Source organism: Ochlerotatus camptorhynchus, unplaced genomic scaffold, assembly GCF_037179485.1.
Source record: "Ochlerotatus camptorhynchus isolate MF236.1 unplaced genomic scaffold, CSIRO-AGI_Acam_v1.1 ptg000178l, whole genome shotgun sequence".
Classification (NCBI taxonomy): Eukaryota; Metazoa; Arthropoda; class Insecta; order Diptera; family Culicidae; genus Ochlerotatus; species Ochlerotatus camptorhynchus.
In genome coordinates, this window is record NW_027040668.1 from 1,154,797 (window position 1) to 1,173,902 (window position 19,106).

Consider the following 19,106-nt stretch of genomic DNA (forward strand, 5'->3'; position numbering starts at 1 on the left):
AAACACTTTAATTACATTTGTAACGGTTGATTTGGCAACTTTAAGCAATTTTGCCAACTTTGCGTGCGAGTAGCTCGGATTTTCGCGATGCGCGAGCAAAATTTTGATACGCTGCTCTTCTTGCTTGGACGGCATTTTGACAACTGAAGAGTGAATTCCAAAATCAAAATAGGAGCAACATTCTACACACACACACCTTCAAAATGAGGGGTGTTCAGGTTTTTTAAATGCAAAATTGAAAGAAATACGTCAAGTTGATATTGACCAAATTTTGACCGTATCACCCTTTACTTGAGTATCTTTGCATATTAATTATTTTTGAAAAAAAAAAATCAAGACCACCATTTGAAAATGGCCAAAATTATTTTTACAACATCGTTTTTGGAATGAATGAGATCCAAGCAGACGAATTTCATTTCAAGTGGGTTAATTTCATCCAGACACTTTCCAGATCAGAAAAAAGCATTGATGCTTTTGCAAAATTGAAGCCTTTGACTATTAAAGCAAGTTAAAAAAGGTGAACAATGATTTTTTGGAGTGCAGGAATAAGAAATTACATAATATTGCGAGACGTCTTACTCGAAAACCATTGCATCCAATTGAACTCAACATTCTCCAAACGAAAGGAACCATGATATCTACCGGAATAAAACATGGTAGACGTATACACTTAGAAATAACTAATTTTACACGTGACGTAATCCATCTTTGACATAAAGGATGAGACGTAAACAAACATGTCATGTAAAATTAAGTGTTCCGAGACTGACAAGTTCGGTACTCGACGAAAAGTACTTTTGATTAAGCTGATTTTTTGTCTATTATGACTCAATTTTACGTTCAAATTGACGCTCGTATATGTCAGTCTCGCAGCTCCTAAATTTACATGATTTTTTCTAAGTGTGTATTTCATCCTAATCTTATCATCAGCAGGGCATGAGTATGAGCATGATTGACTGCCCACGGTAGCTACTCTGTTGTTTCCAGATCAGCTGTAATTACACAGAGAACCAATATACGATGCTTGGGACTAGCAATCATCCTCAATGTGTAAAAACTGGTGATCTCAAACTAGGCACTTCCATGAGGAATCACTGGGATATTGGGTAAGAGGGTTGGGTTTACATCGGGGTTCGTTTTGGTAAACGATAAGCTGAATTGATGTCCTAACGATCATATAACACGAAATAGCTTGGGATTGGACCCGCCGGCATGATCCCAACATTTTCATCAAGCTAAGGACCAATCAGCCTTCTTTCAGCGCTGAGTAAATTGTTTGAGAAATACATTCTTAATCGTTTGTTCAAGTTTTTCGAGGAAAACAACAGCCAAGTAGCACTTGTTGTCACATAAAAGCTACTGCCACTATTTTGTAACCAAATTATGTGTCTTAAAACCATTTCAGCAACCATAAAAGCAACAGCAATGCAACCAAAAAAGTGCAAGATGTGAGTTGATATGTAATCCATTCAATGTTACAAAACAAGTTACACAGTATTGACAAAATAACAATATTTGATTACATACAATCATTAATAAGCTTACTCGTAACGTTGATTAAATTTAGTTTAATCTCGGCGACGATTATTGTTTTGCAGAAAACCTTTATGACATAAACTTTTTGAGACGTTGATAAAATTATAATAACTAATTATAATGGATATTTGTAACGAAAACACGTACACTGCCGATCATAAGTTTAAGGACACCCCTAAAAAAACATGACAAATTTGTTATGTTCATATCTCTGTCATGTTACGTCCAATTTTCGTTCTCTTTAGATCATTTGATCATTTCCTCGTAGACAAATTGTTTGATATGATTTTCCAATTTTGTGTGATAAAAGTTCACCCAAAGTTACAATATTTTTCAAAATTTACTCTGAAGAATCGTGACTGATTTTATCAGAGTTGGGTTGGCTAAATTTTGAAATAAAAGTAGTAGTAGAACACTTATGCTATACCATTCATGCCATTCAAATAACCTTTGGAGATCGAAAATTGAACGTGAAATGAGAGATCATTGAACAAAACATATTTACATGGTTTTTTGGGGGTGTCCTTAAACTTATAAGCCAGATTAGATGAAGCCGATCCCATTTGCGCCAACTGCGGTGCTGATCACAAAGCTACAAGCAAGGCCTGCCCTAAGCGCACCAAGTACATCGAGATCCGGAAGAAAGCATCGACGAGAAACCAGCCTGGCCGCAAGAAAGTGCCGGAAATTAATGACCAGAACTTCCCACCGATACCTCGACGACCGATTACAGTGCTGCCACCGCTGCCACTCAATCAACGATTGACTGCTGCTCGTGCCGCTGCTACTGCTGCGGCGGCAGCCACCGCTCAAGTTCAAACTGCCAGAGTCCCTGCAAACTCAGGTCAAGAGACGACCGCTGCTCCACAGCCGTAGGATCTCCCCACAGCCCCTGGGCTAAACTGGCGTCAGGATGGACCGTCCCTACCGCAGCCAGAAATCAACGATGGTTCGTGGTTCACCGCAGTGGAACTAATGATCATCTTCCTTAAGATGAACGACATTGCCAACACCATCAAGCAAAAATCCGACAAGCTCCAAGCTGTGGGATTTTTCATGCTCAGTTATGGACCGTGAAACCATCAAGATCGCCAACTGAAACTCTTTCTCGCTCAAGAGCAAGATCCTCGAGTTCGTTGACTTCCTCAACAAACAAAACATCGACATTGCTGTTATCACCGAAACCCACCCGAAACCGGAGGCAAACATCTACCTTCCTGACTTCCGGCTTCTAAGGCTTGATCGAACCAGCTCCGGGGGAGGAGGAGTGGCCATTGCTTTAAGGAGAAAAATCTGCTGTCGGCTTACCGCCGAGCTTCCATCTGAAAACCATCGAAGCTTTAGGGGTAGAAGTCTCCACTCCTGTCGGCCCTATCACCATCTTTGCGACCTACTGCCCCAAGCAAATCACCATCAGGGACGGGTCAGCAGCAGACCTACGGAGGGACATCATCAAACTAACTCGACGGCGCGAAAAGTACATCATCGCTGGCGACCTGAACGCCAAACAGCAGGCTTGGGGCAACAGTCGACGCAACCAAAATGGCACCATCCTGAACGATGACCTGCAAGAGGCTCGCTACACCATATTAGCGCCGGACTGTCCCACCCGGTTGAGCCGGTCTAGTGTTCACTCCACGATGGACATCTTCATCAGCAACATGGGAGACAACATCTCGCTACCTGTGACCCATCAAGAGCTGAGTTCGGACCACTATCCTGTGGTGGCCGAAGTAGGCTCATCCGTCAACCGAATCCAAGCTTCCCGACGCAACTACCATCGTGTCAGCTGGGAGCAGTTCCAACACTGTGTTGACTCCACTGTCGACTACGGTGTCCTTCCGGAGATGCCCGAAGACGTTGACCGGTGTCTGCGTTCTATCGAGGAGGCGATATCCCGGGCCAGGGAACATCACGTGCCAGTATCCAGACAGGTGAGCAATACTCTGAACCTTGATAGAATTACCAAAGATCTCATCAGACTCCGTAGCTCCATCCGAAGGCAATACCAGCGTTCTGGTATACGTGTCTTGAAGACCCATTGCAATCGTCTTACAAAAACCATCCAAGCCAGGATAGTGGACCTCAGAAATCAAGATTTTACTAACAAGATCCGCTCTCTCCCAGATTGTGCAAAGCCCTTCTGGAAACAAACGAAAATCCTTAAAAATAAACCAAGACCCATTCCACCACTGACCCCACTGGATCGTCCCGGCGACCCAGTGGTTCATCTGATAACTCCTGAAGAGAAGGCTGTCGCGATAGGTCAACACTTCGTCAGCTCCCATAATCTCGAACAAAACATCGTCAGCCCTCATGAATCTGAGGTTGCTGAAAATGCAACCAATCTTCATCAGATTCCTAACATTTTTCCCAGAGGTATCCGAGACTACGGCTGACGAACTGTTGGCCTATATCAAATCATCTAAAAACATGAAGGCCCCAGGTTTTGACAACATCCTGAATCTGGAACTCAAACACTTGAGTTCCAGGTTTTACAACCATCTCACTACCTCAAAATTGGCTACTTTCCCTCGTGTTGGAAGTCAACTAAAGTCATACCCATCCGGAAACCTGGAAAAGATCCGTCCTCTCCTTCAAGTTATCGACCAATCAGCCTTCTCTCAGGGTTATCAAAACTGTTCGAAGAGCAGTCTACCACCGGCTCCTAACATCTGCCGAACAAAACAACATCTTACTCGAGGAACAGTTTGGTTTTCGGAAAGGTCGTTCGACCGTCCTCCAGCTGACTCGGGTGACAAACATTCTCAGACGGAACAAGTCTGCCATGGCGTTGTTGGACGTTGAAAAAGCGTTCGACAATGTCTGGCATGATGGCCTGGTGTTCAAATTGCAGCAGTACGGTCTTCTAATCTTCCTAGTGAAGATAATAAACAACTATCTATCAGATAGGACGTTCCGAGTCTCTCTGAATAGCATCACATCGGATGATTTCAACATCGGTGCCGGGGTTCCACAAGGAAGCATCCTTGGCCCCATTCTATTCAACCTGTTCACCTCCAATATGCCGGCTCTCCCTGATAGTGGATCGTTGTCTCTGTTCGCAGATGACACATCCATCGTCTACAAGGGTAGGGTCATCGGAGCTCTGACTGCCAAACTTCAGAGAGGCCTGGACGTCCTGTCTGAATATTTCAACAACTGGAAGATCCGCATCAACGCGGCAAAGACCCAGGTCATCATCTTTCCACACTCAAAATCTCCCAGACTTGTTCCGTCTGAAAATATTAAGATTTGCATGAACGACTAAGTGGTGGAATGGTCCAAAGAGGTCGTGCCGGGCAAACACTAGACAGCAAGCTTCTTTTCAGGGAGCACGTTGACAAAACCAAAACCAAGTGCAACATCTTGATAAAATCGTTGTATCCACTCATCAACAGGAGGTCTACCCTGTCCCTGAAAATAAGCTTTCTGTCTACATACAAATCATCCTTCCCGTAATAGAATACGGGATGTCAATCTGGGAGAGTTGCGCCAAATGCCATCACCTCAAACTCCAAAGGATCCAAAACAAGATCCTTAGGATGATCCTTAACAGTTCCACGCGGACTAGAAATTCTGAGGTCCACCGCCTGGCTGGTCTTCAGACACTGGAGTTACGGAGAGCTGACTCCATCGCAAGGTTCAGAGATTGCTGTAGGTGATCCGATCAACAGATCGTCAGGGATCTGGCACGTTAGGATAAGTTAGATTAAGTAGGTAGAATAACGAATTTAAAACATTCAAACAACATGCTTCACAAGAAGAAAATTGAAAAACATTACACAGTAAAAAACAACATGTATAACACACAATCAAAAAGTTCACCAAAGATGAAGAGCCCTTTTGGATAACCTCTTGCCCTGTATTAGCAATTGTAAACCACTTAACAAATCAAAATAAAGAAGAATTTTACTACTACTACTCTGGCATGACGGACATGTGCGCAAGCTTTGTAACTTCAAATTCCCATTATATCTGGTTACAATCACCCGTAACTACCTCCAGCAAAGGTGGTTTAAGGTATAGTTGAATGGTTGTCTTTCAGACACGTTTTCCATCCCAGCAGGTGTTCCGCAAGGAAGTCTGTTGGACCCTTTGCTTTACAGGATCTACACTTCCGTCATTCCTCCCCATCGGAGACAGTTGTGTGTTTTTCCTGTTCGCAGATGATACCACAATAGCCGTCAAAGGAAGGTTGCCTCGTGAAATAACGAACAAACTTCAACGTCTTTGTTGACTATGCAAACATCTGGAAAATTAAAATCAATGCCTCCAAATCATGCAATCATGTTTCTCCATCGGCAATCGCTCAAACTAAAACCGGCTCCATCTTGTACTGTAATCATGGATGCCACAAAGGTTGAGTGGTCTGCAATGTACGAGGAGATTTGAAGTGTGCGTTTGACTAGCACTGTCGCATTAATGGTCCTTCGCTCATTTTCAACTTCTATTAAATTTTCATACTGCTGTACTCTAGCGGAACTATCTAGCTACCCTCTACAGACTATCCTTTAGCTAATTATCACACTAGATTCCTTCAAGTTAGATAGCATTTCTAAGCAACTCTGACGGGTCTAATATTTTGCGATAAAGAACAAAACTACCAATTGTTCCGAAATTGTGAGAACCACTGTATCGCTTTGCTATGGAATGGATGAATAACGATACAACCTATTGACTTGATTTGTATCACATTATCCGTTTCAAGGCATAGGTATTGTTCAGGCTCTCCTGGCCTCGTTGGGGATTAAATTCAATGGACTGTATTCTTCATGTATTAAAAACATCACCTTTTGTCTTATTGTACACTTTTCAAACTATTTATTGTATTTAACTACATTTGTATGAATTTGCTTCGTCGCTTCACGAAAGCTCTACTCCGAATGAATAAAATACGATGGCGGCGCAATCACCGTGCGCTTTCTCCTCTCCTGTTCCGTTTTCCATCCAATGTTGCCATGATTTCGTTACACATTGTGTTTATTGCCAGTGCAACCAAAATCGAACATAGCAACCGATCCAAATAAAAGGTGAAAAAATTGTACGATGTCAGTCAGTCTCCTTCAAGCGAATGGATGTTCGCTTACATTCTGCCCCGCGGCTGCGAAGCTGAAGTTCGAAGATTCTCATTTTCATCTATCGGCAAGGGAGCCAACTTGCTAATGGACCGCCTAAAAGTTCCGTTGGATGTCTTCACGTCGACCACACGCACCAAGGAATCCTTTCCGGGGTGAGTAGCAGTAACTACGCCAAGTTTCCACACTTGAGGTGGAAGGTTGTCCTCGATCATCAGCACCACTGATCCGGGTTGGATACTTGCGGTTGTTGTAGTCCACTTGCATCGTGTCTGCAACGTTGTCAGGTATTCCCGAGACCAACGTTTCCAGAAGTGCTCACGAAGCTTGTCAAGATATTGCCACCGTGATAGTCGATTGTCCGGGATCCGATCACACGAAGGTTTGGAAATGCAGAGAAGTGGCCTTCCAATTTGCAGATGTGCAGGTGTAATCGGAAGAGGTTCATCAGGACTGTTGGAAACGTTGAATAGCGGTCTCGAATTTAAAATCGCTTCCACATGTGTGAGTATGGTACTATACTCTTCGAACGTAAGTGTTGCGTTCTGAAGAGTTCTTTTAAGGTGCGTTTTGACACTCTTCACCCCGGCTTCCCACAAGCCACCAAAGTTTGGTGCTCTGGGAGGGATGAAATGCCATTCTATTTCTCTAGCCAGCAAGACATCGTTGATCCTTTGGTGATGGACTTCACTTTGAAAATCCACATACAGCTGATGAAGTTCGTTTGAAGCCCCCACAAAATTGGTTCCATTGTCCGAAAACATTTTACGAACATGGCCACGACGGTTGATGAAGCGCTCCAATGCTGCGATGAACGCTTCGGAGGTAAGATCCGATACTAGTTCCAAATGCAGATTCTTTGTTGCCATGCACACAAACACTGCGATATATCCTTTCACTAATTTTGGTCGATATTTCCCTTGTTTTACTGTAACAGGACCAGCGTAATCCACACCGGTAAATTCGAAAGGAGCGGCAACATTTACACGTTCCTCAGGTAGACTACCCATGAGCTGTTGAACTCCTCGAGGCTGGGTGCGAAAACAGTGGACACATCCTCGCGTAACCTTCCTGATTGTGGATCGACCTTTCAAAGGCCAGAAATTCCGTCGAACAATCGCCAATAGTCCAGAAGGTCCCACGTGCAAATTTTCGATGTGAAGAGCTTTGACGATCATTTCGGCTACTGGATGATTTGGCAAAACAAGCGGATGTTTGGTCTCGTATGGAAGCTCTGATTCCTGCAAACGACCTCCAACCCTCAACAGATGATCATCGTCGAGGAGTGGGCTAAGGGCTGCGAGTCGCTGTGGAATGTAACCCTTTTGTACGCTGTGGATTTCATCAGGTAATTCCAGCATCTGGATTACCTTCACAATGCACTTAAGTGAGCTTCGCATTTCAGGAACTGTCACAAATTTTGATGAGCTTCCTGGGCGCTTCATCGATTTGCTTCTGCAATTTCGAACAAAGCGCAGGACATACGCAATTACCCGTTTGAAGCTTACGGAAACTGCTAAACCTTGCAAAGACTGACAGAGCCTCGATTTTTTCCGCAACAATGGCTGTCACCTTCAGCTCTGGAATCTCTAATTCCCGAATCGGCGCTGGTTGAGGACTACAGTATTCCTCTTCCTTCAGGAACTCAGGTCCACTCCACCAGAGGTTGTTTTTACATAACATGGCTGGAGCCTGACCTCGGGACACCACGTCAGCAGGATTGTGTTTTGTGTTCACGTACTTCCACTTGTAACGATTGGTGAGCCTGTTGATCTCTGCCACGCGGTTTCGGACGAAAGTTTCCATAGTTCCGAGTGATTTCTTCAACCAGGCCAATGTAATCTGACTATCAGACCACAACGTGACCTCCGAGTAATCGATTTCCATCACTTCAATCACCTTTACCATGAGCCGAGCTAAAAGCAAAGCAGCAAGCAGCTCCAGTCTTGGGATTGTAATCGCCTTCAACGGTGCCACTCTTGACTTAGCACACATAAGGCGCAGCTCCGCACTTCCGTCAGCCAACACACTTCGCATATATATGCAGGCTCCATACGCTACTATCGAAGCATCCGCGAACCCGTGAATCTCGTACCGAATGGCACCAGACATCATAACGCATCGTGGCACTTGAATCAGATTCAGCGTTGTCAGCGAATTTCGAAAATTGACCCACTCTACCAGAATGTCTTCCTCCAGTTCATCATCCCAGTTCATCTTGGACGACCAGAGTTTTTGCATTATGATCTTGGCACAAACTATAACCGGTGAGACAAGTCCCAACGGATCATACAACTTCGAAATTTCAGCAAGGACGTGTCGCTTCGTAAGCGATCGGTTGGTGGCCTCTTCTGGCCAATTTTCGTACGTGAACTGATCATTCTTCGTATCCCAAAGTATTCCCAGTGCCTTGATTCCTTCCTTCATACCATTTTCACCAATCTTCACTAATTTTTCTCGTTCTTCTTCAGGCACACTTTCAAGCACTACAGTTGAATTCGAACTCCACTTGCGAATTGGAAATCCTCCAGCAGACAACAACTGTTTCACTTCCAACAAGCGTTGAGCAGCTTCTTCTTCTGTGTTTGCTCCAGATAGCATATCATCCACGTACACATCTTCTTTCACCATCTTCGACGCAACTGGGTATCGATGTTGTTCTTCAACTGCTAACTGCACCAAGCTTCTGGTTGCAAGAAATGGTGCTGCAGCCGTTCCGTATGTCACTGTAATCAGTTCCAAAACTCTCAGCGGCTTTGAAGGGTCCTCCCTCCAGAAAATCCTCAAGAATCGGGTGTGAATTCTATCGAGACCGACCTGCCGGTACATTTTGGTTACGTCGCCGGAAAATCCAAACGTATGGCGCCGGAAACGAAGATCCACGGAAAATATATCGTTCTGGACGGTTGGTCCAGTTTTCATCACATCGTTCAGGGAGTACTTCGAAGATTTTGCGCTAGCGTCGAATACCACCCTTAGTTTGGTTGAAGAACTCGCCAGCTTAAACACCGCATGGTGCGGTACGTAGTATCGTGGTAGTCCAGATACGTCGTCTTCTTCTCTGATCTCATTACAGTGCCCAAGTGATTCGTATTCTCGCATGAATTCACAATACTGACTTCTTAGTTCTGGATTCCGGGATAATTTCCGCTCGAGTGCGTAGAAACGCTTCAGCGCTAGATTTCTGTTATCATCAAGTTCTGCGACAGTTTCCCGAAGCGGCATCTGGACCACGAAGCGACCAGATTCGTCCCGGCGATAGTTTTCCAGGAAATGCTGCTCAACTTCCTGCTCTTCAGTGTTGAAAGGTGAAGACTCAGTCACCTCCTCAACGGACCAAAATTTTTCCAATTTCTCAGCTAGTGGATCTTGCAATGCAACATTTGCGATCAAAATAGAGCCACTCACCTGTTGGTACGGATCGTATGTGCCAGTGACGATCCAGCCTAGATCTGTTTCTCGTAGAGACGTTGTACCATTGGACAGGACCACCTTCTTGGTTCGAAGCAAATCCCAGACGTAATTAGAAGCAAGCACCAAATCGATTTCGTGTGGCTTTAAAAACTCTGGATCCGCTAGCTGCAACCCTTGTGGTAGGTTCCACAAAGATACATCAATTGTTACCGACGGTACATTCCCAGTCGGTCTTTCCGAAATCAAGCATGTGATATTGCCTTGAAGCGAGCAGTATCTCGACGAGAAATTCAGGTTCAATCCTTTCTTTGCTTGAGTCTTCACTGCGTTTGCTCCTACGACTGTAATGTTGCATTTCAGGGTCGGTAAAGCGAGAAGTTGTGCCATCGATTCCGACAAGATATGCGCCTGTGAACCCGAGTCCAACAGCGCACGGCAAGGATGAAGACGACCGTGTACATCCTCCACATCGATAACTGCTGTCTGAAGCATTACCTGTTTGGCCGATTGTGACAACCCGCCACCGAGACATGACGTTGTTACCGAAACACTACTTCTACCTTCGTGTGGATCTGGATCGATCCTGCCAGCAACATCCGTTTTTACTGCAGGTAGCTCCTCTGGATTGTCCTTGGGCTTCTGGCTGATCCTGGTGAAGCATGCTGTGGTGCTTCCGGTTACACTTTGAACACGTTCTCTGGGATGAACATGACCTGCCCATATGGCCCTTACGCAGACAGTTGAAACAAACCCTGGCTTTCTTCACTTTAACCAATCGTTGCGCAACGCTCATGCTGCGAAATGTGCTGCATTTGAAATTCGGATGGTCTCCACCGCACAGCTCACAGACGATCTCGCTAGATACTGTAGCTGCAGCAGATATTTTTGATGCTTTGCTTGGTGGTGCCTTAGTAGCTGCTTGCTTGATAAAAGGCACCGATGGTGCGGTCGACTCGCACCGCTCCAGTACGAGACACCGCTTTCTAAGGAATTCCATAGTTTCCGCATACTTCGGGAGGTCTCCATGGTCGATCGTACCTTCCCATAACTCCCTTGTTTCTTGATCGAGGGCACCTGATAGAATATGGACGATGATAATCTCCGAAACTCCTAACAGGTGCTGTTCGTGGAACTTCAGGTTTTCCACATGTCTTGAGCATTCATCGATAAGGCTACGCAGCTCCTTAGAGGACTTTTTTGCCATCTTCTTCAGCTGCATGATACCTTGTACGTGAACGTCGATAATCAACCTCTTATTTTCATAGCGTTGTTCCAATATCTGCCAGGCTTGTTGATAATTATTGTCTTGGATCGTTTTAGCGTCAAGGATTCCTGCTGCACTTCCTACCAGCGACTTGTCCAGATGAAAAAGTTTTACTGCATCCGAATCTGGAGAATTCCTCATCAAGTCCTGGAACATCGACTTGAATTTTGGCCAATTTTCGTACCGCCCATCGAATGTTGGCAATGGGGCACGAAGAGCTTGCTGGTGGATGACAACTTGCGGTTGACCGTTTTGCTGCACTCCAGCGGGAAGAACGGCTCGATTCCGATTAGCGTTCTGAGCGTGAGCTTCCATTAGCGTCTCAATGAAAACTTGCACCTCGTTATTGAGCTCCTCGAACTCGATGAGTTTGTCTTCGTGGTTTTCCCTCTGGTTTTCCGCAATACTTTGCATTATTATGTCATGTACTTCATTGTACTCACCATAATATTTATCCACATTCCTTGAGTGGACACGAACTTGGGGCATGGACATAGCTAGAGGCTCTGCTTGCGCTGCCTGGACCGCGGCATGGGTCCTCGACAACTTGCTCTTCACTGCTCCGCGTTTAGAAATCAACGACTTCAATTCCGCCATCTTTTCCTCCTTTGTTTTCTTCGGTGTGGTCATGGAGGTTTTCTTTTCTTCTTTGATTTCTTCTTCTTTTATTTCTTCCTCTTCGGTTTCTTCTTCGTGATCAGTGTCCGGATGAGCTAGTAAAATGCGCCACATGGAATCGACAGATCAGTAGCGGGACTACTATCTGCCTGGATGGAAGCAGCGGGACTACTTCCGGAAATGTTCACGACCTTGGAACCAACAAACAAAATGGCAGCATGCAATTCACTTTCCTTTTCACTTCACACTCAGAATTCCACTGTTTTTAGTTTGCACCCATCGACTCGTCGATGATGCAAAACGCTTCCTTCTGATTTTTATTAAGTTTTATTGTTTTAATCGTTCGCACACACCGTTCACTGTATTATCCGACGAATATTCAGCGCTCCTTGGGCACCATTTTGTTTTTTCCACTACATATTTTATCCGGGTCCGATGGACCAATGTTCAGGCTCTCCTGGCCTCGTTGGGGATTAAATTCAATGGACTGTATTCTTCATGTATTAAAAACATCACCTTTTGTCTTATTGTACACTTTTCAAACTATTTATTGTATTTAACTACATTTGTATGAGTTTGCTTCGTCGCTTCACGAAAGCTCTACTCCGAATGAATAAAATACGATGGCGGCGCAATCACCGTGCGCTTTCTCCTCTCCTGTTCCGTTTTCCATCCAATGTTGCCATGATTTCGTTACACATTGTGTTTATTGCCAGTGCAACCAAAATCGAACATAGCAACCGATCCAAATAAAAGGTGAAAAAATTGTACGATGTCAGTCAGTCTCCTTCAAGCGAATGGATGTTCGCTTACAGGTATACTTTAAAAAATCACATTTTTTGGTGTAAATACATACATTTTTTAAATATGTCTACATGGAGCATAGCATGCTATAAATACAAATGGCATCAACATAAAGAAAAATAAAAATGTTTTAGTATTTGAAAAAGTTTTTTTACACGGTACATATCCCCCGTGTAAAAAAAAAGAATTGAGTGTATTGCAAATAGAGCGATTAGAGGGCTATTAACGGGCTTGGTGGTTAATAGAAAAACTATTGAATTTTCAACCTAAAAACCCACAAACAATAACACAATAATACAGTCCAAGTAGTGTTGCTTTAGTACATGTCACTGTAGCAGTTTGTCATTGTCTGTGAATGTCATCGAATTATGAACATATCAATGTCCACCCATAATCATGAAATGTCTCAGATCGTGAACTTTAGAGGGAAAAAAGTGTGATTTGGCGCAAATCGGCAAAGTTTGTGTTTTTTTAAACAGATTTAAACTTTATGTAAATCGTACCTCTAAGAGTCTAAGTATTGTTGCTTGAGTACTTGGCACTGTTGGAAATTTGTTGAAAGTCATAAGTTCATGGAATTCCGAAAATGGCAATATCCACCCAGGATCATGAAATGTTCCACATCGTAACCATTAGGGTGCCAACTAATGTATGGGGAAAAAGTGACACTCGAAATTTTAGAACGCAAATGCAGAATCGAAAAAAGACGCTGTGACAAATTTGGACTCAATTGGACGTGATTTAAGGTGGAGCAAATTCGACAAAGTTTGAGTTTTTGAAAATCGAAAAATCACCAAGAGATACATGAAATTTCGGAAATAGTTTTTATCTTTTGTTGCCAAATGACATAAAAATGCATGAAGTCTCGGAAACTTTTTTTGGTCAAAAACTGACTTTCTGTGACTTATATTTTTTTCAATAGATATGGAACATGGCCTCTAAAACATGCACATTTTTTTTTTCAAATGACATGTACATCATTTTAAACCATCACCAGCATCTAATACGTGATGTTGGTGGTGCATTTATTTTTCAATAAGATGGTCCAAGAAACGAGTAGTTATAGTGTAGGAAATTAAATCCCTTCGCAAACCTCATACAACCCTGTCATATCCGACGCCCTCCTCTCCTGGCACGTGAAACTGTGTGAAAAAGCAGAACAAAGCTGGCGAAATTTTCCACTAAATTTATTATCCTTTCCAATGAATGTATGAGCCAGTCTCCGCAAAATCTACTCCCCACAACTTTTTTCGACCAATATTATGCTGCTCGTGTGCCTGAATCGACCTATCTCTCTGCACCCGGCAGGGGAGCACTTTTTCAGCCCATCCTGCGGCTTGCTCGGTTCGGCTATTTGTGTTTCAGTAAATGTTCACAACTTTTTTTTCTCGCCACCACTTCTTCCTCAATTTCTCCCTCACTTTTCGCCTACCGTAGATTCACCTCACCAGAGCGCTGTGTCTAGTCATCATGATGCTCTTTTGTGTTCTCATTTGATACTAGAGCTTCGTGGCTCACTTTTGCCGTTCATCGATGGGAAGGGTTCGAAAAGCCAAGTAGGGTAAACAGGTGTAATACGCCCCCTTAATTAAAAATGGTTATATTTTTCACGTTTTCTTTCAACGGAGTAATCACGTTCATCCGTTACTTTGGTAGTCAGGCATAAGTTGTTATCATTTTGTTCTTCAGTGGTAGTTAAACTGAAATGTTAGGAAACATTTTTCGACAACGAATAAATCCTAGATTTTTATTTCACCTGTGCATACAATGCCTTGGTTTTATTTGCATGCACGTAACCTATAGCTCATACCGCAGTAGGCAGTGTATAAAAGAAAATGATTTACTTAGTTTGACAGTTGCACCATGACGAAGTGGCAGCGTATTCGTGATTTGTCCCACGCGCAAATGTCGCAAAAAAGACATATCAATCACCGTGGGAGTGCCCCGGTGAACCGTCAAAAGGGGTTTTAGACCAAGAAAAGAAAGGACAACTATCCGTGAAGGTGGCCACAGGTCGTCCGAGGTCAGCTCAGGTTCCGAGGGTTATCGCTGATATCAAAAGGATGATTCGGGTGAATCCAGTGCGTTCAATAAGGAAAATGACAAAGGAACACGGGATCAGTGACTTTACGGCACGGAAGATCGTAAAGGAAGATTGCGGGGCGAAGTCGAGGGCACGGAAAAAAACTCACATGATTACCAACCGCATCCGGGAGGTACGAGTCGAACGATGCAAGAAAATCATGAAGTTCCTTAAGCGAAAAAATCCGGCAATCCTGTTCACCGGCGAGAGCATGTTTACGGTCGATCCCGTATCAAATTCCAGAACCGACCGGTATATTAGTTCTCTTCCGGTAAAAGACGTGGCTGACGAGCACAAGAACGTTTATCTGACCAAGCATCCTGCTACCGTCATGGTGTTTGGATTGGTGGCTTCCGATGGCAAAAAAATGGACCCGGTGTTCATTCCAAGGTCAACACGGAGATCTACATCGGGATTTTAAGTAATTATGTTCTTCCGTGGATCAAAGAACAGTACGGTCCGAAGCCAAATGTTGTTAACAGCCATACTTATCGCGCCAAAGTCTCGAGTTCAAATCTCACCCCTGGACAAGTCACGAATAACCCAAGAGCGTTAAAGTGACTATAATAATAATAATAAAAAAAACAGTACGGTCTGAAGCCAAATGTTGTATTTCAACAAGATGGGGCTCCATGCCACACCTCGAACCGCACTCAGAAGTGCTTGCAGGAACATCTTCCGTTCTGGGCGAAGGATATGTGGCCGCCATCCAGCCCCGATCTTAATCCGCTGGATTACTCAATATGGCGCGTCATGAAGGCCAAGGCCTGTCCTAAACGCCACCCGTGTACAGCAAGTCTCAGACTAACATTGACCCATACCTGGAGTAAAATGGATCCAAACTACATAATTAGAACCTGCCGTGCATTCCGGAAGCGTTTGGAGGCCGTAATTGCAGCAACTGGAAACTCGATCGATGATTAACATAGTTTAAGACTCTGATAAACATCCTCCCTTTGAATAAATAAATAAAAAAAAACTCGAAAACGAAATTTTTGAGAATTTTTTTAATTTTGACATTGCAAATGGTGCAAAAATTATCACGCATACGGTAGAGTAACCAACTTGAATTGGACCCCTACATATGTTGGACCCTTTGCATATATTTTCCTCGCTTACTGTCTAGTTTCTTCAAATTCATCTGGGTTGATGTTGTAATTACATTCTTTCAATTACTTGCTATGTCTCAAGATCATTAGTTCACCTCAAATTGCTTACAATTGCTCAATTTATGCAGTTTTAGAAAATGTTATCGAAAAAGTTTCATGTTTCGACGTTTGTCAAGAGGAATCGGCGTTAGTGTACTTGTTTTAAATTTGGTCTAAAATATGCAATTCAATGATTTTTTTTATCAAATCAGTTTATCTGACTTTGAAAGATGTATTTCACGTGTTTATAAAGATTTCACCTTAAGATTTTACTTAAAAAGTATTAAATAAAAAGTGTCCAAAAAAGATCGTAAAAAAATGTGACCAACTTATTTTGGACACTTATCAAATGAGAATCATCAAAAGAGCGACAAAAAAAATTCCGGTTGGTCGATCGTGCTATTATCTCAGATTTCTGATTAAATTGGTAAGTAAATCAATCAAAATTATATGAATTCATTGTTTTTAAATATATTTCTTGTTTATCAGGCGATTAAAAATGGGAAAAACGGCAAAACACGTAGAGTGGTCCACTCTGAGTTTTCCTAGTTTTCCTAGTTCCTAGTTTTCCACAAAAGTTTTCATACAATTTTTTAAATTTTGTGTTTGAAACTGTCTTCTACGTAAGGGGGGGGGGTTGAAATCTCTCAAAAACCGTCTACGTAGTTTATGAACAGCCCATACAAAAAATGATATGGACTGCAAGCATAGAGTCTGGTCTCCGTATTAAGATTTACTTCTGAATGATTTTTTTTATGGTATGATCAGTTGTTTCCTTATGTTATATTATATTTCCTCCGTTACTCGCGCCAACTTTTGTAACACGAGTACTCACGCGTTGTACTTTGTACAACAGTGTGAGTTCTCCATTTCCATTTTGCAGCCGAGCTGCCAATCGATCTGAAATCAACGAGTATTCCTCAAAAAACTTGCTTTTAACTAAACAAGCTAAATATTTATTACAGTTAACCCCCAAAATATGCGGATAATAGAGAAAATGTAAATGGAAACCGCGTAAATGGTGTCCATACTACGAGGGTTCTGACTTAATTGGTTACAACATGGAATATCTCGAGATCCTGACCAGATAGAAAGTTACTGTCTTTGCCAAAGTAGTTCTAGAGATCATAACCTTTTTGCTGGTGGACAGTAGTTCAAAATTTACTCACTACATAGCGCTAGTATACATGTGAAGTTCTCGCATGTGATATATCTCGAAATCCTGACCAGATAGAAAGTTACTGTCTTCGAAAAAGTTGTTCAGGAGTTCAAAGCCTATAGTTCAGAATTTTTTCACTATATGGTGCTAGTATATACGTGAAATTCTCATATAAAATATCTCTAGATCCTGACCAGACAGAAAGTTACTGTCTTCGGCAAAGTTGTTCAGGATGTTAGGATCTTTTCGTTGGTGTACAGTAATTCAAAATTTTCCCTTTACGTGGCACTAGTATGCGGGTCATTCAGAGATATTTTATATGCAAGGATTTCACGTGTCTTTCAACGTCACCTAGTGAGAAAATTATGTACTTTCCACCAACGATAGGGTTTGATCTCCTGGACAACTTTGCCGATTACAGTACCATGAAGTGAAATATTGTGAACTATCGTCCACTAGCCAAAAGGCCTTGATCCCCTGAACAACTTTGCCCAAGACAGTAACATTCTATCTTGTCATGCTCTCTAGATATTTTATATGAGAGAATTTAATGTGCATACTAGAACTACATAGTGAGAAAATTCTGAACAACTTTTTCAAAGACAGTAACTTTCTGTTTGGTCAGGATCTCGAGATATATCATATGCGAGAAGTGTATATGTATACAAACGCCACGTGGTGAGAAAATTCTGAACTACTGTCTACCAGTCGAAAAGTCTTGACCCCCTGAACAAGTTTGCCCAGTACAGTAACTTTCTAGCTGGTCAAGAACTCGAGCTATTGTATATGCGAGAATTACACGTATATACTAGCGACTCGTAGTGTGAAATTTCTGAACTACTCCACCAACGAAAAGAGCTTGACTTCCTGAACAACTTTGCTGAAGGCATTTACTTTCTATCTGGTCAGGATCTAGAGATATTTTATACACGAGAATTTCACATGTATACTAGCACCACGAAGTGAGATAATTCTGAACTATTGTACACTAAGAAATAGGCTTTGACCTCCTGAACAACTTTGCCGAAGACAGTAACTTTCTATCTGGTCAGGATCTCGAGATATTCCATGTTGTTAAATCAATCCCACGTAGTATGGACACCGTTTACGTGGTTTCCATTTACATTTTCTCTATTATCCGCATTTTGGGGGTTAATTGTAATCAAAGTTTAGCTTTTTTAGTTCAAAACAAGTTTTTTGAGGAATACAAGTTGGTTTCAGATCGATTGGCAGCAACAAAATGGCAATGGAAAACTCATATGTGTTGTACAAAGTACAACAGCGCGAGTAACGGGGGGTTAACTTTTATGCATACCGTAAAACGGGGTGTAATTGATCAGCGGGGCAAAATTGATCGCTGAAATTTCTCGTGATATTTTTTCATGTGTAACATGTTTTTCGTTACTAAGCGTACGAATGTATCTTTGTATACATTGTAAAAATATTATGCATAAGTACAATATTGGGTATACTCAGCGATCAAATTCACCCCGCTGATCAATTTCACCCCGTTTTACGGCACCTTCTTTGAAAATTTTCCCACCTAGACGGACCTAACAAATGCGAGATAGGAAGAAGTGACCGTCGTAATTAATTTTAGGCTCATAGGTTGAAAGAACTTCAGCATGTCCAAAATATATTCGTTCCCATTCAGTGTGTCCAAAATATATTATGGACACTGTCCAAAATCAAGTGGAAGGGTCCAAAATATGTGAATATCATGATGTGAAAAGAATTATTTTTCGAGTATATATCAATAAATAAAACATCTAGTGACATTTTACATCGAAGATGAGTAGCTTTCGAACACAACCGCATGTAAATTGCATAATAATAATAAACAAATAATATTATGTTGACATAAACGTGATCTCACTTCCTCTAGGGGTCCAAAATCAGTTGGTTACCCTATATATGCCTCCACAACGGGACAGTATGCTTTGTGCTAAAATGATAATAAAAGCTGACTAAAAGTAAATTTGTACGCCCAAAAAGACCTGTA

At 42.4% G+C, this 19,106-nt stretch overlaps 1 protein-coding gene across 1 annotated transcript; it reads right to left on the minus strand.

The window, feature by feature from the left end:
• Positions 1-8,015: 8,015 nt before the first annotated feature.
• On the minus strand, positions 8,016-12,024 carry LOC135701886 (uncharacterized). The gene is made up of 2 exons (XM_065222831.1): positions 10,761-12,024; positions 8,016-10,690 (listed from the first exon to the last, which is right to left on the minus strand). Exons 1-2 carry the CDS (start codon positions 12,022-12,024, stop codon positions 8,016-8,018), a joined length of 3,939 nt encoding a protein of 1,312 aa, XP_065078903.1.
• Positions 12,025-19,106: the final 7,082 nt, after the last annotated feature.

What these genes read in the sequence shown, in the direction of transcription:
- LOC135701886 (XM_065222831.1), bottom strand. Translation starts at nt 12,024, where the DNA reads ATGTGGCGCATTTTACTAGCTCATCCGGACACTGATCACGAAGAAGAA. An exon ending in GGTTTGTTTCAACTGTCTGC is followed by an intron (nt 10,691 to 10,760) that starts GTAAGGGCCATA and finishes GAAGCACCACAG; the next exon opens with CATGCTTCACCAGGATCAGC.